This window comes from Protopterus annectens, chromosome 15.part0, assembly GCF_019279795.1.
Source record: "Protopterus annectens isolate FY-2018-M chromosome 15.part0, PAN1.0, whole genome shotgun sequence".
Classification (NCBI taxonomy): domain Eukaryota; kingdom Metazoa; phylum Chordata; order Ceratodontiformes; family Protopteridae; genus Protopterus; species Protopterus annectens.
In genome coordinates, this window is record NC_056749.1 from 268,335,352 (window position 1) to 268,357,744 (window position 22,393).

Sequence of the window (22,393 nt, forward strand, 5' to 3'; positions counted from 1 at the left end):
CTGAAGGTACTCAGTCCTGAGATAAAAGTTCAAACTTGCATTGATGCACTGATTGCACAATGGGAGAATGCACTCGACAGTAGACAACCAGTAAGCCTACTTTTTTGTACCTGGTGCCTGGGCTGGAACTGAAAGAAAATGACAAAAGAGGAGTGTGTTGTGAGTAACTCACAGAATAATTATGAGTGACACAATTTGTATTCTGTGTGCAAGCCTAGTATCAACCTGTTAGTGCAAGAAATCTGGGCAAATCCCAAAAAAAATATGGGGCAAAGATCCAAAAATAGGGACAGATTTAAAATATTGCTCATAGACTTAGAATAACATGTTTTGTGTATTCCAAACATTTTATTTTGTTTCAGTTAGTCAATATAGACTGCTTTATTTCACAGCTTAGATTTGGGTCTGTAACACCAATTGTTTATTTACAATTAAGCAAATAAAAGCAAATATGACTAGTGAGCATATAATGCTGCAGCTTAGCTTTATTTGTAGTTTTCAGTTTTTCTGTTTGAAAAGTTAATAATGTATCTCAATTGTCTTTCTACATCCAGAGATTTATTTTATTTTTCTCAGTCAACTTCTAGATTTTGTACCATATTTGGTAACCATACATATGTCCTCCAGTTTTAAGTGTGTGTTTCTGAGTATACATCCATACCATATGACCCCCACAAAAGATGTATATCTATAGATATGTATGTATATATATATATATATATATATATATATATATATATTTTTGTGTGTGTGTGTGTGTGTGTGTGTGTGTGTGTGTGTGTGTGTGTGTGTGTGTATCTGTATGTGTGTGTGTGTGTTTATCTGTGTGTATGTGTGTATATATATATATATATATATATATATATATATATATATATATAGTTGAATAAAAAAGCTTTTCAAGAAGATGAATGAAAAAATTCACTTCAGCAAGGTTATGTTAAATAATAATAACAGAATTTTTTATATATATAATCGTTATTGGCTGTCCATTCTATAATGAAAGCAAATTAACAAAGTAACTTAGACCCACAGGAAGCTTTCCTTCAGAAATTACATGCTTAATATTTTTTTCAGAACAGCTACAAAGCAGTCTTAGATATTATATGTTGCTGTGCTCCAGTTGTCTCAGATCTGTAACTTTTTTTTTTTGCTTTAACCACATGGCCAAAACTGAATATCCCACCATCTTCTCACACTCGATGCTGTGTCTATTATAAGAGCACCTATGTATCATACATTAAGTCTAAATCTTGGTCTAATACAAGTCATTTGTTAACTTAAAATAAGCAAAAACTAAGCATTTAAGCAGTAATATACATTTCAACTATGTAGTCACTGGGAATGACAATAAATAAAGGACAGAGACATTCTTTAATATCAAATGCCGCTTCTGTATCATGAAAGGTTGAGTCCAGTCCTCTTTTGTCTCATTCAGGGTAGAGTCCTGATATTCATTATTGTTGCAATCAGTCTAAAAGTATGCTCTTCATTTAGTACACTGCCCATGTGAGGAAGATATTCTTGGCGAGCTAGTATATCTATAATTTCATTTTTAATGACCACTGCCCCACCTTTGTGAACTGTACACGCGTATACATCTAGTATGCATTGTAAATCAAGGATTATGGGTATACCATGGGACAGATGCTGTGTATTACTGAAATAACTTATTCTGAAACATACTGAACCAAGAATTGGATATTATGGTAAATTACAATATTGATAGTGGTTACCCAATAAACCTGTTAGCAAAAACTAAAGACAAATTGCTGTAGAAAAGGTGAAATTTTGGTAAACCATAATCCATAGACAGAGCAATAGGAAATACTACTGTAAGAAACAATGGTCAGTATGAAATGATGCATGACAGGAAGTGTCTATATTACAACATTGAAGCTTTAGTTAATCGAATAACTAAAGCTCAATCTTGTAGTATCGACAGCTAAAATTGTCGAACAGCTGATTTAACCAAGGGAAACACTTCCCTTGGCCGAATCAAAAAAAAAAACTTTACATCCAAAATCAAGTGGAGGGCTTCGCCCTCCACCCCCACCTAAATATATAGACTCTGAGATCGCTCCAAATTGGAGAAACGGGAATACTCAACATAACGGCCAAGGGAAGTATTTCCATGGGTTAAATCGGCTGTTTGACAATTTGCAGTTTTGATAATACAAGTTTGAGCTTTACTTATTTGATTAAGTAAAGCTTTGATCTTGTAATATAGAATTGCCAGGAACACAGTTGTGATACATAATTTCTTAGGGTTTTACAACATACAACTGAAGTAAATAATACCAAGTGCAATAATGTCTATTTTCCAATTACTTCAAACAGACATTGAGATCAAGTTAAAGACATTATTAAATGCTATGACTTCAAGTGAGAAAAGACATTTGTTAATAATAGACCAAATTTTGTAGGTAAAACAACCATCAACATAAAACAACAGTTATGTTATAAAGTAGACCTCAAGCTAAGTCACCCAGAATTAGCACCAAAGTTACACATGCCTGCCATTTTTGGTATATTGTAGATCGAAATATTATTCACAACATCATATAGGAGGCAGAATGTTTGCTTTTAATGTATATGCAAGTTGCACACTGCAAGGAATGTGATTTGCTTAGCATCATGTGTAACATTGTATTTTTATGTTCAGAAATCAAACTGCAGGTGGAAAGTTAGACTTTTTAAACATTATTCAGAGCTAATGGCCGCAGTGGTGCAGCAGTTAGCATTGTCGCCTCACAGCAAGAAGTTCTCCCATTCGATTCTTGGCTGGAGCTCCTTCTGTGTGGAGTTTGCATGTCCTCCCCATGGTCGAGTGAGATTAAAGACATGCAGGTAGGTGCGTGCGTGAATGGGTGTGCCTTCTTTGAAGGTTGGGTGTTGGGCTGGCAACTGGTCACCGTAAAAATCTACTGCCAATCATTAGCAGACCGGAGTTCCACTGTGGCGACCCCTAACCGGGAAAAGCTGAAAGACATTACTATTCAGAGCTAAGATGTCAGTTTCTGAGAAATCCATTAGAAAAAACATGAATGACAGTGGGTACAGTACATGAATGTGCAATTAGTTATTGAGAAAGTGATATTAAGCCTTTGAGGTGAAGATTTTACATATCAGACTGATTTTTGGGAATATTACTGGATCACATTACTTTAGGTTAGAAACCATCCAGGAATGAACAATACTGTCAAAAAAATTCTAAAACTTAAATGGCTGTAAAATGATTAATGTAATGTTTTAATTAGTATTAATTATACAATGTGCTCTTTTGGCTGGCTCCTATCATCTGATCACTATGGAAATGCTCTGCTACTCTTAAACAAGTTTTTTACATTTAATGAAGCACTGTTTCCAGTGTGAAAGTTAGTGCCTTTTACCATTTTTATATGTTTAAATAAACCTTTCACTGTATTTCCAGAACCAGAGTGTTTAGGATACCAGTCTTTCTTTCCTCCTTTTCTCTTTTATTTTCTCTACCTTCTTCTCTATCTTCTAATGTTTTCAGAAGAGTTCGCTATAGATATATACTATTACGAACGATTCTGTCAGATATTCTAAAATAAAAGACAAGGGGCCAGATTCAATAAAAGTGTACACTGAGTGTACACAGTCTGTATTCAAGAACATCTCTACCATATTTTCTGTGCTCTCTAGTCACTCAGAAAGATTATACTAAGTGTGCAGGTAGTCTATACGTTGTGGTAACTATTATGAATCCCCCTCAGTATTTAAAGCTGCAAGAAAATCAGTAGGAAAACTGAAGTTAGGAGTAAGAAGGTGTGACTTATGCTTGTGTTGTCTGTTCACTCAGAACAATGTATACTTGGTGTAAGCATTAATGAACCGCAAGGAACAACATGAAGCTCTCACAAAATCTTTTAATGTAAGAAAAAAGTTTTCATTATTGTCCCTAGCAAATTTAACTTCCCTTACCTTCTTAACTTTCTGGACTGATAGTTCGCAATAATGGCCACACCCCTCCACTTTCCCTCTTAAAGTTGCTTTTTGGCTTTTAAATCAGTACTTCCTGTTAGCCAGCTATAAGTCTTGCAACAAAGTGCCATTAAAATAGTGTTTACAACATGGGTTTGTACTAAGTTTAACCATTTGTCTAGGAAAGGCTGGCACCTTATTGGTAGCCCATTCTGTATACCTTTTGCAACTGAAGTAGGTATAAACCACTAAAGAGTTATTGGCTTTATTTTTATTTTCTTACTGCCTATGTCTGAAAGTTCTTATGACCATGGGAAGTGCATTAAATAGAAAAGTGTTTTATGTCACCCATAAAAGTAATAAACTATATAAATTTCCTTACACCAAAACCCAATATCTTTTTTAAAGTAGTCTTCCAGCAAGAGTGTATTAGAGTTGTGTAGGATACTCTGTACCTCATCTTTTATTTTTATATACTTTGATAGAATTAGCTTACTTGCATGAGGTGCAGTAGGAATTTCTATAGTTTCTTGTCAACACAAAAAAAGTGTTTGCGATAAAACTAGTGCAGTATGATATGTTACACTGCATAGTGGTACATGTTATTTAATAGCTGTAAATTGCAGCTAGTAATTTTATAGGCCTTCCATTGAAAAAGTTAATGTTAGATTATTATAATCTGTTATGTACAAACTAAACTGGTTTATGACATTCATGAATCATTTATGAGTGGCTAAATTAGATAATATGCATATATAAATGCTTTATATTTTGTTGAAGGTATCTTGTACTAACTAGAAATGTTCCTGCCATTTTACAAGCACAGCTCAACTAGTTTCAATCCTACTTTGTATATTACATCCCATTACCAAATAACTTATGTACCATTGATTCTTATACTTATCTTCTTTTGGCTTTTCCCGGTTAGGGGTCACCACAGTGGGTCACCTGTCTGCTCATGATTGGCAGTGGAGTTTTATGGTGTCAAGTTGCCAGCCCAGTGCCCAACCTTCCACAGGAGGCACACACATGCACACACTCACACCTAGGGCCAATTTAGAGTGTCCAATCCACCTACAGCATGTCTTTGGGAGGAAACTGGAGCACTGGTAGGAAACCCACATGACCACAGGGAGGACATGCAGACTCCGCACAGAAGGCACCCCAGCCAAGGATCAAACCAGAGAACCTCTTGCTGTGAGGCAGCAACACTAACCGTTGCACCACCATGGCCGTCCCATTGATTCTTATACTTATAAGAACCCTTTATTGTACTGCTAATAAAAAGCTACATTTTTTACAGTGCACATTTTTCCTGTGATCATTGCAAACTGTAGTTAAATTGTAGCATTTGGAGATACAGAAATCCTACCATGTCTTCTCTACATACAACTCAGAAATAGTACATAAAAATAATTGTTCAATGTCACTCTTATCTCAGGGAATGCATAACAGATCCTGATGTAAAACTTACTGAGTCATAATAGATCTTACCTGGTTTAAAATAAACTTGGGAATTATCTTCTGATGATGTAGATTTGATTTTGCCTGGTAGAATAGAATTCCAAGAGGCCAGAGTGAAATGATGAAAGTTATAACTGTAAGTATTGTGATCCAAAAGAAAGCTCCTTTAATATCCATCTGTAAGACAAAATATCAGATGCTGTGTCATTAAATCAATGAACAGTAAAGGTTATGGATAATATGCAAATGAAAACCACAAATGGCTTACCTAAAAATTAAGCAAATGAAAAACAATAATACTACTACTCGACAAATGCAGTTTCCTCAAGCTTTAATTCCCCAAAACACAGTTTCTCAACAATGCTTTTCAATGGGAATGCTGACATTGTCAGGGAATGCTGCAGGCTATACGTGTTATTTCCAGGTGTTTACCCCTTCCCCTCTTATATTGTGACTGTAGAGTTGAATATATAATTTGAGGGTGTGGGGGTAAAACACTTAAAGCAGTGTTTTTATGGAGTTCTTTTTTTTTTACTAATCCCAAATATTTTCCCGTAAGCAGTTTGCAGCAAACATAAAAAAAGGCTATTAAAAGTTTGCCATAACTGATGAATCTAACATCAAGAAGAGTCAGTATAACCTGAGATAACTAGTTTAGGAGGGACAAAACATGCCAGTGCTACCAAGAAGGATAACTTAAGTCTTTTCAATCAAATGCTTAGTGCAAAAAGAACGTGAAAGAGAAGCAGGTCATTTTGAACCCAGATATTTCATCAAAGACTATTTTGTTGATATGAAAGGACAAAGTAGACTGACTCTGAAATAACATTTGCTTACGCTAAAATCTAGCAATCTTTGCATTAGCTATAGCAGCTACTGAGCTACCTACACAGGAAAATTTTCTTCAAAGTCTGCCTATGCAGTCTTGTCATCTTGACTGAAGAGGCCTTCATGAAATTGTTGATGACAAACTGAACAATATCCATTCTTTGGTGCACATCCACATTTTTCACAGCCATTTCACTGATGAACATTATGTGAAGATGAACAAACTGAATGGTAGTTCAAAACAAATTGTAACTTATCCCAAGGTTTTGTGATGCCAGTGTTAGTTATAATATTTAGGAGGATATTTCCCCTGTATGGAGGGTTTTGCCCCCATGTGAGACAAGCAATTTTTGTATTCAACTTGATTGGACAGGGTTTTAAATAAATTTTTGATGACAAACTGAACTAGGTCCCGATAAAATCATCCTTTGTTTCAGTCCAAGAAACTTTTGGTTATTCTTTGAAATATTAAAATAAAATATAAAGACTTGAAGTAACTATCAAGACCATAGGCTGCAGTGCTTTCTCTGCCACTGTCATACAATATGAGTTTTTGAAGGTACAGATTAGAGTTGTAATCATATTTTGCGGCTTCTTTTCACTGCGAGGGCAACATTGTCAGTAACAGAAAATATAATTGAAGGAAGCATTCTAGATATTACATTTGTAAAGCAAATCACTACTCAAATACATAAACTAATTAAATGTATTTATTTACTTATTTTTCTAGACTTCAGTGAGAATGCCTACAATTGCACAGCTTGGAGTTAATGAAAAAATAAAATAATTAATTAAATGCATTTCTTTGCTTCGTAAGTCAAAAATAAATCAGTATATCTAAATAGTTTGTGAATTTCTTTGATGGTTTATGTTGCCAAATTGATGTCCGAGATGTTTCAACTTAATCCTATTTTCTTGCACTCGACTGACCTGAAAACATTATCATTCAACCTCTATATATCTAGTAACGATGCTAGTTTTAAAGATTATGGAAATGCAAAGTCACACTTCAGCAGTGCTTCATTGCAAGCCCACAGTATAAGATAGGAGATGGTATATTTCAAATTGTTAAAATGTTTTTTGTATTCTTACACAAGGTGTCAAAACCTTCATTTTGCTGCAGAGCAGTTTTCCCCTTTGTAACACCTGCATGGGAAGGGGAGGGGTTGAGCCCTTTACTTTCCCAAGGTAATTTGATCAGCAGCAGGGACACATAAAATACATGTAGAATATGTTTGGTGATAACTGAAATGAGCACTCCCAGTTATGTGCTTCCCATTACAGTCTTTGCATTTGCTTTCATATGAAGCATTTTGAGATTGATAAGGTAATGAAACTATAACCAAGGACATCTCCGTAATTTATAACTTGCAATGGATATGCATCAAAATTATCTTGATGTATTCATTCCCTTTTTTCACAGTACATGGAGTCAGACCTTATCCTGGCAAGCAATGCACACAAACCAGGGAACCAGTCCTGGATGGAACATTGGTCCATCACAGAACATGTGAAAGCAGTCAATCATGCATATGCTCACGCACACATCACACACAAAGACACAAACGCTCTCACGCACATATCTACAGGAAGCATCACTTCACCTAAGAGAATGTCTCTTCAGGTTTGTGTGGGAGAAACTGAAGCCCTATCAAAATTCAATGTGGACACAAGAAATAACAGCAGACTCTGCACAGAAGACATCTTAGGTGGGAACTGGAATATTAACAAGCATTACAAAGCAGCAATACTAACTGCACCATAATACTGCCCTTAAATTACTCTGAGTAGCTGGACCACACTGTAGCCAGACACATAAATTGTACCCTGCTATTCAGAAATCTTGAGAGCACTTTTTTTTTTTACTTTAGCAAATATGATATTGCTTGCCTCCAGTAAAGCATTTTAGAAATATATTTTTTTAACAACTACAGCAATAAGTGATAAAGCCAAAGACACCAATCTAATGTATAATTTTACCAAGAAATGCAAATGCATTTTGCATAAATCATGAGGCACACAATATATTCTTGCTGCCTGATAGGAAATCTTATAATTGCTATAACAATAAGAGTTTTTTATTTATTTATATTATTAACTTGCATGCCTCATTGTTGTCACCACGTTTACTATGGATATCTAAAAAGCACAAAGCTTTATACGCAACATAAATATAAATATAATACAATACAATACAATGGAATATACAACTGCTATCTCCACTGTACAGTGCAGTGATATATATCTACAATAGTATATTGCTTACATTCATTGGTGGAGAGAGTGCTATAGCATCATAATATATTAGAAAGGAGAAAATAAAATCTAAACTATTAGTTCTCTCAGATATTGGAAAGCATTCATACATGCATTGTTTGAAAATTCTTCTATTGTTTAAAAATGTGTGGGTGACAGTCAAATGCATGGTACATGGCACAGAGGAATGGTATGAGGAAAAAAGTATGGAAAATGTTTTCTTGTGACTCATGCAAAATGAGTTACAATGGCTGCAGAAGAGATATGCTATGGTGGACCAAGCTGGAATTTGGAGCACAGAATGCAGACAGAATGAGTAATTCAGTCTGAATAATACTGGTAGTTCATTTCAGAGAGAGGGAAATTGTGTATCAAGGATGTCCGTGATACAAAATTATAATTCAAGTCTGACTAACCAAAACATAATGTGCTGCAGTGAAACTACTTCATGCATAAGGCAACCTGGTAGGCAAACAGGTCCACCCATACACATATGAGCATTGATAAAACTATTTAAAGCTAAAGGAACTAAATATGTGCATGTATAGATGGATTCCATCCATCTTCTAAAAGACAATCTCAATAAGAGCTCATTCATTGAGAACCAGACATCGAATTCCTTTTTGACTCATCAGTCTATATCAAAGTCCCCAAGTTACAGTGCATTGAGGCAATCAAATCTTGTGTACTTTTATCAACGTGGAGGAAATGGCATCCTTCACTACCTCTGCTGCTTGCTATAACTGAGATCATACAATCTCAGACAAAGGGAACTGTCCACCTCTCTCTATATAGGACTGTTTCATACCACTCATCACTTTAAAGATGATATTGGATAAATAGGGCTCTAGAACAGAGCTGAATGATACATTGGTTATTGAGTCACCCTTCTATTAGATAGTATCCTGCTTTATAGACAGTACTATACAGGTATATGCAGACACATTCTGCAGGCAAAATATTGCAAGTTGTGCAGTTTTATTCATGATGTACTGATGCTGACTTTGCACTGTACACATTTGCTTGGCAGATGCATCAAAAGCATTCCTGGGCTGCAGCACAGTTTGATAGGGTTGTGTAATGCAGCAGAGCAGTGATGTCAGTCACTGACTAAACAAGGCTAATGAGATGCAATGTGCCAATCACAGTCATATACAGACATACGTAGATATTTATGTAGACAGATAGCTAGATATACAGCTATAGGTGTGTATATGTGTGTGTGTGTGTGTGTGTGTGTGTGTGTGTGTGTGTGTGTGTGTGTGTGTGTGTGTGTGTGTGTGTGTGTGTGTGTGTGTGTGTGTGTGTGTGCCTCATTGGCTTAATGTATAACAATACGTAAATGCTTCCACTACATAACACCACTGGAGTTTAGAGAAGCTCGCTGTAGTGAGTCTTTCCTTTTTTCTCTCCCATTTCAAGTGCCCTCACAGTATTACTCTATTTTATGATAACCAGACTCCCATGCTGTTAACCTTTCTTTTAATTTCTGTGTTGCATTTCTCAGCACTGACAGAGTACTTATTTTACTGTATGGTGCATGGTCTGCCAAGTTATGCCCTTTTCCATAAATTTTCCCCAGTTATTTTTGTCATTGTGGTAGTTTTCAATTCACAGTACAGTGTTCAGTGTACAAATGAAATGTACTGTATTCTGTGCTTAAGCAGATATCATGCCTTTTATTCTGTAGCCCATGATTCCATTCTGATGGATGCAAAATCTGTTTATGAATTATATGTCTGTTACTCCAGCAGTCAAGACTTTCTGTGCTGTGCATCTGGTACACAGAAAAGGTGGTCTTTTATGAACTAGGATACCCATTTCTGAAACCGTGTGATTTCATATGGACCATTTTGCACAGGGTCCATTTCATACCCTCTGCTCCTCACTGTGCACATGTTTTTTGTTGAATGTAATGACTTCAGTACCACTGATGTCACAACTCTACACATCCCCTTTCCATCAGGATACTGCGTCTGCTGTAAACAGTCTTGCAGGTAATCTGGAATGCATCCAAAACTAAAAGATCTGGAATTAGTTAAAGTTCATCAATAGTTACTATAGCAACTCATGCTACTCTTTAAGATTTCCATGTTCCTATAATGTGCCATAATGTCATGCATAGTGATTACAGAATGGAACTTGTCAAAGATGCACATCTGACATGATATTCTTGAAAAAAAGTTGACATTGAAAGTCCACACGTCAGCCACAGTCAAGTCTTCCTGCTTCCATCTAAGAAATATTGTCCTTCTAAATCACTTTATTTCAGTCAAGGATCTTGCTGCAGTTGTACATACTTTTGTTTCACCACACTTGGACTATTGCAACTTGCTACACCTGGGGTTACCTGACTATAAACTTGATGTACTTCAACTAATACAGAACCAAGCAGCTCGGCTTCTAATGTACGTTTCATGATCCCAACGTATCACATTTTCTCTGTATAAGCTGCTGTTTAGATCTCATATTATTTATAGTGTCTTAATCAGGACCTGCCTGACTCTGCATAGACTGGAACCCCACCCCACCCCCACCCCATCTCCAGGAAGTGCTGGTCTGGTATCAGCCTTCACACACCTTACACTATGCTTCTGTGGGGCTAACAGCATTCCAAGGGTGGGGTTAAATAATCCAGGGTGATTTCTTTACTTTGCAGGGCACATGCCTTTGTTGCTTACTACCCGGATAGCCATAGACGTCCATAATATTAGGAGGCATCATAAATACTCCAAAAATCTCTTTAATCTGTCTTATAAGACATGATGAAAGATTTGTTATCAACCACAGTGTAGATAGAACAGTCAATGAGGCACAAACCAGGAACTCGATGCAGATACAAAATACTCGATGCAGATATAAATAAAAATAAAAAGAATTTATTCCAAAGACAAACACACCGACTGAACGCTTTCACCAGGTAGACTGGCTTCTTCAGAGTCATAAAAAACACACCCAGCATGCTGTTCTTAAATACTGTTCAAATTGTCAATTATTCAATTGATAAATGTTGATTAAAACAACCTGTTACAACAATCTATTAGAATGTTGAACTACTGAACATTTTTCTGCTCTGAATAGCACAAACCACACTTTTAAAATACCATTTTTCTAAAACAGTATTATGTTCCAAACAACAAGCATTAACAGAAATAGTGTGTAATATTATTTTGAATTACTTAGAAAATAGATTGTTCGTAAGTATTATAAAAACATTTACCCTATAACTTCTGACAAAAAAGAAGAAAAAGTTGTTAAAATTATCAGAATATTTAAAGTGGTCAGAATTTTACATGTTTGAAATGTTTAGAATATTTTGTATATTTTATATAAAATTAGCCCTATATTTCAGTAAGGGTTTTAGAGAAATACTCTCATTGATCCCAGGAAATTTTGTGGCAATTATGTAGCACTACGTGAAATGGAGTGGCAGATTAGATTGAATGCCACAAAATTTCCTGGGATCAATGAGAGTATTTCTCTAAAACCCTTACTGAAATATAGGGCTAATTTTATATAAAATATACAAAATATTCTAAACATTTCAAACATGTAAAATTCTGACCACTTTAAATATTCTGATAATTTTAACAACTTTTTCTTCTTTTTTGTCAGAAGTTATAGGGTAAATGTTTTTATAATACTTACGAACAATCTATTTTCTAAGTAATTCAAAATAATATTACACACTATTTCTGTTAATGCTTGTTGTTTGGAACGTAATACTGTTTTAGAAAAATGGTATTTTAAAAGTGTGGTTTGTGCTATTCAGAGCAGAAAAATGTTCAGTAGTTCAACATTCTAATAGATTGTTGTAACAGGTTGTTTTAATCAACATTTATAAATTGAATAATTGACAATTTGAACAGTATTTAAGAACAGCATGCTGGGTGTGTTTTTTATGACTCTGAAGAAGCCAGTCTACCTGGTGAAAGCGCTCAGTCGGTGTGTTTGTCTTTGGAATAAATTATTTTTATTTATATCTGCATCGAGTATTTTGTATCTGCATCGAGTTCCTGGTTTGTGCCTCATTGTCTGTTCTATCTACACTGTGGTTGATAACAAATCTTTCATTCAAGTGGATTCCTGCATTGGAGCCAATTTTCTTATTTGGGTGTTTATAAGACATGATGTACAGCAACTGAAACTCATGACATATTTTACTGTTTTATACTATTGTGTCCTTTTTTATTCATTGTTATATTTAGTCTTTTAATGGTTTGCTGGTTTTACTTGGCTGTCTATTACTGACTTTTATAGTGCTTAGTTATTTAAGTACATTAATAAAGCTGAAGCTGAAATTAAACTAAAAGTCTAACAAAGTCTTCAACTGCTGTCCATATTTTATTCAGTAATCCACACCTAATTTATCAAGAATAAAACTTTCAGGTCACTTTGAAACTTCTTTATTTTACACGATACTTTTTTCTTAATAGTTAGTCTGGTGTGAGAAAAAAACTTAATAAATAGTTGCACTGAAAGCTGACTTTTCTGTTAATGCTGTAATAGGCAATGTTAAGTGCATTCTCAAAATTTAATAATAAATTATAATAATAAATTATACTAATAACTTTTCATTGCAGGAGCCTGGTTCTGGGGAGCAGAAAGATGGAGCCCTTAGAGTGTCTCAGATAACCTAGGATCACTCTGTCATCTAGATGGTGGAGGAACTGGTTGAGAAGGAAAGGAATAAGAGGCCACTTTCAGATTACTCATCCTGAGGGAGAGAGAGGCAGTAAGATCTTGCATGTTGGTGACTCATCACAGGCTAAGAGATCTGCCAGCAGCACAGGATTTGGACATGTTCCTGGGCTGCCAAACAGCACTTCATGTTATAGTCAGGGTTGACACATGTATGAAGCTCTCAGATATCTCAAGTGTCCTGATTAACTCAACAACTAGTATAAAAAAAAAAAAAATATATATATATATATATATATATATATATATATATATATATATATATATGTATATATATATATATATATATATATATATATATATATATATATATATATATATACACACACACACACACACACACACACACACACACACACACACACACACACACACACACACACACACACACACACACACACACACACACACACACACACACAGACATAAATATACATATAGATATATACAAAATAATATAATATAATACAATATGGGTCCCATTTGGAAGATCGATGTTTCAGAAAGTTGAACTTCATATGGCCAAGACTATGATCTATGACTGACTTTCCAAAAAGTTGGAGTAACTGTATAGAGAATGTGTTACAGTGGGGATCAGGAAACTTACCATTTTCTTAATTTAGTGCAAACTCAGAGGTTGTATTTATAATTAGCAGGGCTGGGGTGTGGGGCCTTGTCCCCTGCAGAACACAGAGTTTTTTTGTTTTCTTTTCAAAATTATAAAACTTCAGTCATATGGCCTTGACCATATGCTGTTTGATGTTCTATAATTTCAATGTAACAACACAGATGCATATAATATATATGGATGTGTGTGTGATGTATGCATATATAAATATAAATGTGTGTGTGTGTATGCGCTTCCCATACCTCTAAGCCTTATCTATTTAAATAAACTAACTCCAGAGTCAGATATCAGTGGAGAAAGGAAGAACTCTATAAAATTGTGAAATTGAGCAGTTGTGACTGGACAGTTAAAATCTAATAAAGTGATCCTTGAGGAACTGTAGGACAACTTGTTCAAATACTTTTAATATACAGCACATTTGCTCTTCTAAGCTTCCAGGTCTATTGATAACCTTTAAAAGGCTTACTTACTAAATGATGTATTTAACATTTCAAAAAAACGCTTAAATGAAAATCGGCCAACACCAAGCTCTTGAACTTACTGTTGCAACTGAATAACTGTACCTAATAAGTGACAAAAAAGAAAAAAACACAGCACAAATGTAACATTGAGTACTTTTGTTCTTTAATGTAATTTGACAGAACTTCCTCAGAACATTGAGTGCAGTTAAATCGTCCCATTTAAATAACTTCTAAATTAGATCATATGACAGTTCACATTTGAAAAATCTTAAAGATACAGCCACTATATAAAAAATTATATAAACACTAGTCATGTCCCCTGTACAAATGATTTATTCCACTCTTCTCATTTTAAAAAAATATTCTCACTAACTATATAAAATACTGATTATTACCCATGTCTATATATTAAAAACATTCTAAACATATTAGTTTTTCAAAAGGCATTTGATATTAATGTTTTCGTTAAGTCTTGGCAGCTTATCTGCTTGTAAAAATATTTGCCAATTAAACTCTTTAACTGCCACATAATTATTTGCATTACCACTAAAAGGAACTGGTTTGACATAATCAAGTACAAAAAAACAAAAACTTCCTAAAATTTGTGCAGATAAGGGAACGTTTGGTCAATGCATTTTCCTTTGTTTTTATGGCCAAAACATGTTTTGCTATTCTCTTACTTATATATAACATGTATAACATGTCTTAAATGTTTTCAAAAACTTTTGTTTACAGAACTTCTGTGTGGTTGAGGCAAATTCATATGTATTATCGGACTTTATCTAGTCATTTTGAACCACTACGATTTTAAATTAACAGGGCTATGAATAGTCTTCACTCATTTTCATTAACATATTTTCCAGAGTTAAAGTGTTTCTGTATGTATGACCACCCCTGTCTTTAAAAAAGTCAAGTAAAAGTTAAGTCTTAGTGCTTGAATAAAATAAATTACGGCAATTTTCTCCTTTTAGTCATACTAATAAACTTTAGTACAGTTTTTATTTAGTCAAGTATAATGTTTTCTAAAACCAATTAGTGAAGGCAATGATATGATAGACATCTTATGTGAATTACTTGCCACCACACATACCTTTGAATACTTAGATAAATCCACATTTGTGTACTAAGGTGCTAGAGTAACCAAATAACACAGTTATAAAACTTAAGTTCAAATTTAAGATAGAATTAGCGTTGTCCCCTCACAGCAAGAAGTTGCCCCTTTCGATTCTCAGCTAGAGCGTCTTCTGTGTGGAGGCATGCGTGCCTTCGTTGAAGGTTGTGCGTCAGGGCTGGTAACTCAGCATGTAAAAATCCACTACCAAACATTAGAGGACCGGAGTTCCGCTGTGGTGACCCCATAAGCCGAAATACACAACAACAACAACAACACCTTGCAAAGAAAGAGAGAAAACTGCTGAAACAATATCAAAGTGGCTATCTTAAAGTAAAAAAAATGTTACTTGACTTACCACTTCTTCCTCTGACTAGATCACTTACAACATATTCCTGTGGAAGAAATGGTAACATTGAACTTTACTAAAAGGTGAGGTTTTACTATGAAATGCTGACTTCCTGAAAGACGACATTTAAAAAGGACAAAAAATGCCAAATGTCCAACAGTGTTAAAGGTACTTTTTAATTTCTTTATTTATTTATTTTGCAGACGGGGCAAGCCCCTCTGCATCCCCAATGTAGGAGGCAAGCCATACATACCCCCGAACTTATATATACCAACTCCGCAGTCACACCAACTCGAAGAAGGTAGAAATCCCACTAAAGAAGTGAATAATTGCCTGCACACAATTACAAATCATACTGGCAATGATTTCCTATAGGAAACAGCATTTGGAGTTATGCAGTTTCTTTTTTTTCTGCATGCTACTGATGCTTGAACAGTTTCACTTTGACCATGTACCCTAAAGCCTTAGAGTGAAAAATTAATTTTCTTTAGGTTAATTTAAATTCTGATCTTTGTTTTCACTCTTTTGAAGGACACTCATGCTCTAAACACAAGAAAGACAACACAACTGAATTACTACAATGAAAAATTAATAAAATATACAGGTATTAATCACAAAAATGAACAACAGTTTTGCTAAGTTCTTTCTTAACTTTCTTATCAGTTTAAAACCCCTCCAACATAGACAGTTTAGTCTAGCCACACATGTTGCATATGCCACTGACTGACAGATGCAGTACCATGTCTCCTTTTGTATCAGATTCTGTTACTGTGCATGCTCTTTCTACAGTACTTAATAAAGCTGTATTTTTCTACAGGAAAACTTACTTTGACCCATGTACACCTCTTTATGCTGATGATTTGCCTCTGACCATAGACTTAACCAATTGCAACATTATTCCCATTTTGCCACTGTGTATAAATCCCAAGTCCTTTATCTCTAATACTGTGTACAGTTCAAAGGAGTCAGCACCTGGAGTTAATGCTTTTCTAAAAACATTGCTATTTTGATAAATACTATTACATTTCTATAGTTTCCAACCAAAAGTATTTACCTTTTGTCTCAATTAATTATTTTATTTTACTAGCCATATGGACCACACTGTACATATTTTCCATATTTTCACTTAGTGACTTTTTAAAATCTTTTACAAAACTGACTGTTTTAAGTTTGATTATACTGTACCCTCATGTTTTCTGATTTTATATGTGTGTATATATATATATATATATATATATATATATATATATATATATATATATATATATTATTTTTTTTATATATATATATATATAATATATATTATTTTTATTTATATATATATATATATATATATATATATATATATATATAAAATATATATATATATAATATATATATATATATATATATATATATATGTATATATATATATTATATACATATATATATATATATATATATATATATGTATATATATATATATATATATATATATATATATATATATAGTATAGTCTCACCTCCTGACTTAAAATCTTAAAATTTTTGTACATAGCTAGACTGTCTTATCTATAATTTTACTGTACCCTCATATTTTTCTTATAATGATATCTGTAATCAAATCTGTATAAACTCTTTGTCTGGAGCTTTTCTCTCCAGCCTTCACTGAAAAGGGGTTTTGTACCCAGTCAGACCTTTCCAAAACACAAAAACAATGAACAAATAAATAAATACATATTGAACAAAAGTAATATTCACACTGTACAGTCTCACTTATACAATCCCAGCATCATTTTGAAATGGAATATATTATATGTAAACTTCAGTAGTGGAACAGTTGTGTACAAGGATATGCACGAGTAAACATACAGATACCTGTATAAAAAAGTGGCAGTTAGACAAGTTATTGAGGTTACATTCATGTAATATACCATACATCTCAACCTCTTAGAACAAGAAATCTGGACAAAGCCATAAATAAAAGTGGTACAAATGTCCAAAAATAGGGACACGTTTTAAATGTTTGCATTAGCATGAATTTTCTGAAGGGTATGAAGCCTGAAACTCAAATGTCTATCATTATTTTCTAACATCAGTCTTTAATGATTTTCCACTGATTTGCCAGAAAACCACAGTTTTATGAAAAACAGACCAAAAATATTGGGCAAAAATCTGGACAGTTGAGAAGTATGTCATATACTGTTTAGAGGTAGAGTAATTAATAGTAAGTTATAGGCATAACAATGTTAGTTGTGGACAGAAGTGTCAAAGAGTAGAAAGTATAGCAGTAGTTACAAGAAACACAGAATATATGCATTTTATTTACTATTTATTTATTTATTTGTTTATTTATTTACAGGGATAGTCCAACTAGGTCAACAAAAACAAACCTCTTGTCGGCGGAGGCCCAGGGAGAAAAGATCAATATGAAAGACAAAAATGCACAATCATGGGGAAAAGTTGCAATAATTTTCATAGAAGGATAAAATATTGCAGGGAAAGCTTATTAACAAATAGTAGCAAATGCAGGAAATAATCCTACAGATGTACAATTGCACTGATAATTTTTTGCAATTAGATATACAAATGAGATTCACAGTAGATCGATTTTAAAAATGTCACATTTATATACAGTTGCCTAGTAGTATCAGAGCACAACATATAGCAGCTGCCATGTGAAACACAGTCTAAATAGGAGTAGCAGAGGAGTTCTCAGACCGTAGCCAGATTGACTGTGTACTTAGTAGATAAGGAGAGTCTTGGTCTACAGGAGTTAGATATGGGAAAAAGAAGGAACAGACAACAAGACAGTAGTGCTAGAGAGAGGGAAAATGAGGAGTGAAATAAAGCAGCCAGGATATATTTTGAGAGTAGACTATAAATAAGAGTAGAAAAGGGGAAAGGAAAAACAGAATGGAAGAAAGTCCGCCATAAGCTAACAAAGTCTTCAATGTTTATTACTAAAGCCCAAAACTTTTGTCTGTTTATTACTAAAGCCCAACTGTTTTGACTGTTTATTACTAACGCCCACCTGTTGAGGGGGCAGACATGGTAAAGGAGAAGTTTTTTGTGTTAGAGTTAGCCTGGAAAGAAGCAAGAGCATAGCCAGGAGTCCTTGTATACATGATGTGTTTGTAGCTGTTTACACAAGTGGTACATCCACAAGGGACTACATCTCCGTGGTAATATATGAAAACGTATTCATAAAATGTATATAAAAATATACTAGAATTAGTACACTGAACTCTGAATTCAGGTGCCATCACACAGCATATTTTTTTTTTGTTGTTGCACAGTTTTCAAAAATAACAGTTTTACAGTTTTGTGGTAAAATTTTAACTGAAAACTACAAGTTTCTTTACTGACATTATGTAAAACCAGTCAGTGCCTATGAGCATGTATTGAAGTATGCCACTTTGATTAAAATAAGCAAATACTTTCATAACTGCATATATAAAAATACAAAGACAAAGTGAACAAACCAATCAAGAGAAAGACTGCAATATTTCTTAAATTGTATAAATTAGTTGTATAACAAAAATAATGGTTATGCATTGCTTTTTGTATTGCCAGAGACATTAGCAATATAGACATTAATCAAGAACTATTAAATTATATTCTAATATTCTTTTCTTGGGACCCATAAAATTACAATATTACCCATAAAACATAAACATCACAGAATCAGTTGTTTTGTGTTATACATCTGCTATCGGCTGGAGAAATCTTTTAATGGTTCTCAGAATAAAGCTAGTCCCATTGCTTTCCTGTTCTTATTGGAGCACCTCTTCCATGCTAATTCCTTTGAATACTTACACTATAAATACAAGCTGTGAGTCAAGAAAAGTATTCAAAACTCACATTGATGTATGTCTTCAAAATGAATTTAGGCTCATCTTTTTTCAGACTCACCCACTTACTGGATTACAGTCTTTTCTAAAGTGAAAAGAAAATTTTGCATTCTAAAGTAATCACATTACTGATAATATAAATCCTAGAATAGCTGCATGTATGCACAGATGACATGGCCACTTTATATAGATTACAGACAGAATAGACTATTCCAGGGAGTCAATAACACCTACACTAAGTATAACTAAATGTACACTGTTCTGAGTGAACAGACAACACAGACATAACTCACACCTTCTTCCTCCTAATTTTAATTTTCCTACTGATATTCTTCCAGCTTTAAATATTGATAGGGATTTATCAGGTTACCACAAAGTGTAGACTACATGTAGACTTAGTATAATCTTTCTGAGTGAATAGAAAGCAGAAAAAAATGTGATAAGAATGTTCTTGAATACATATCGTGTACGCATAGTGTAGGTTTTATTGAATCTGGCCCTATGTCTACTTTGCCAATGATAATGGAAAACACAGATAAATATAAATCTGCAACCTAGTAAATAGGTGAAAAGTAAAAGAAATCAACAAAAACAAATGTAAGACACAACCATTAGTTTGGAAATGTTATCTCCCATATTTGCCACCATACTGAAAGCCAACACTGTTGTTAAGTACTGCTTTTGAAAGCAAAACCTGCAACTTGTAATCAAAATAGATATTTGACTGATTTTTTTTTATGCCCTTATATGCTACAGGCAATTTCAGCTAACTTATATTTGAATTAAGTTACGTATAAAGAACAGACATATAAAAGCCGTCTGTCCATCCATAAACTGCTATTTCTTATATGTAGGGTGGTGCACATATGTAGACATCCGGAAACACTTTGGAATCTCAAAATACTGAAATGTCGAATTTCAGTATCTCAAGACCAAAGTGACGAAAATGCAGATGTGCGAAACTGCAGAATATCAAACCTGGAAATGTCAAACCCACGGTACTGACAGCGCGTTATGTAAGTGTGGTGTTTTTAAGGGTTTTGGGGATGGTTTGTGTGTTTGTGAGTGTGTCAGGGAGTGTTAGGTGTGGGTTAGGGTATGTAGGTGAGAGTGTGAATGTGTCAGTGTTGAGAGTGGTGGTGTGTGTATCTGTGTGATGTGTGTTGGTGTGAGAGGGGTGTGGAATGTATGTTGGTGGGTTTTGTGTGTGTTGGTATTTAGTGCGACCTCTGAGTTAGTATACATAAGTAGGGGGGTGGGAGAGCAGCCCCCCACATGAGGGGTGCAGGGGGGCTTGCCCCCTTGCTTATAGTAAGTGTGTGTGTGTGTGTGTGTGTGTGTGTGTGTGTGTGTGTGTGTGTGTGTGTGTGTGTGTGTGTGTGTTGTGCAGAGATAGGTGTAGTTGTGTTTGTGTGTGTGCTTTAATGGTCGCGGTTTGGGTTTTTTTTTTTTTTTGTGTTTCGGCTTTATAGACTCGAAATACTGAAATTTGATATTTCAGTATTTCGAGATTATAAAATGAATCCAGACATCCATACTGATGCATGCACAAACCTAAATATATACATACATTCACAAGTTCACAAATATGTGCACTTATATATGCACATATACACACAAAGATACAAATACACACTTACATGTACACAGACATGCGCGCACACACAGACACACACACACACACACACACACACACACACACACACACACACACACACACACACACACACTCTTCCACTATGACTCATTGAGGTACAACTCAGTGATAAATCACCTTACCCATTTCAAAGAATCAGAAAACTCAGCCCCATGACAATATAAATCCCATGACTGTGTGTGTGTATGTGTGTGTGTGTGTGTGTGTGTGTGTGTGTGTGTGTGTGTGTGTGTGTGTGTGTGTGTGTGTGTGTGTGTGTGTGTGTATGTGTGTGTTTGTGTTGTTCTGCGGAGATAGGTGCAGTTGTGTTTGTGTGTGCGGTTTTGGGTTTCGTTTTTTTTGGTGATTCGGCTTTACAGTCTTGAAACACTGTAATTCAATATTTCAGTATTTTGAGATTATAAAATGAATCCAGACATCCATACTGATGCATGTACAAACCTAAACATATACATACATTCATAAGTTCAAAAATATGTGCACTTATACATGCACATATACACACAAAGATACAAATACTCATTTACATGTACACGGACATGCGCGCACACACACACACACACACACACACACACACACACACACACTCACACACGCACACTTCCACTATGACTCATTGAGTTACAACTCAGTGATAAATCACCTTACCCATTTCAAAGAATCAGAAAACTCACCCCATGACAATATAAATCCCATGACTGTGTGTGTGTGTGTGTGTGTGTGTGTGTGTGTGTGTGTGTGTGTGTGTGTGTGTGTGTGTGTGTGTGTGTGTTGTTGTGTGGATATTGCTGCAGTTGTGTTTGTGCTTTAACGGTCGTGGTTTTGGGTTTCGTTTTTTTGGAGATTCGGCTTTACAGTTTTGAAATACTGAAATTCTATATTTCAGTATTTCGAGATTATAAAATGAATCCAAACATCCATATTGATGCATGCACAAACCTAAACATCACAAGTTCAAAAATATGTGCACGTATACATGCACATATACACACAAAGATACAAATACCCATTTACATGTACACGGACATGCGCGCGCGTGTGCACACACACACACACACACACACACACACACACACACACACACACACACACACACACACACACACACACACACATATATTTCCACTATGACTCATTGAGTTACAACTCAGTGATAA

At 34.6% G+C, this 22,393-nt stretch overlaps 1 protein-coding gene across 2 annotated transcripts in view; it reads right to left on the reverse strand.

Annotated features, from left to right (window-relative positions):
* Positions 1-22,393, reverse strand: part of LOC122789626 (organic solute transporter subunit alpha-like) — a 423,087-nt gene that overhangs the window by 32,541 nt on the left and 368,153 nt on the right. For both annotated transcript variants that reach the window (XM_044057020.1, XM_044057021.1), the window contains exon 6: positions 5,443-5,589. In XM_044057020.1, coding sequence (XP_043912955.1) covers positions 5,443-5,589 — 147 coding nt within the window. The remainder of the gene's footprint in view (positions 1-5,442; positions 5,590-22,393) is intronic.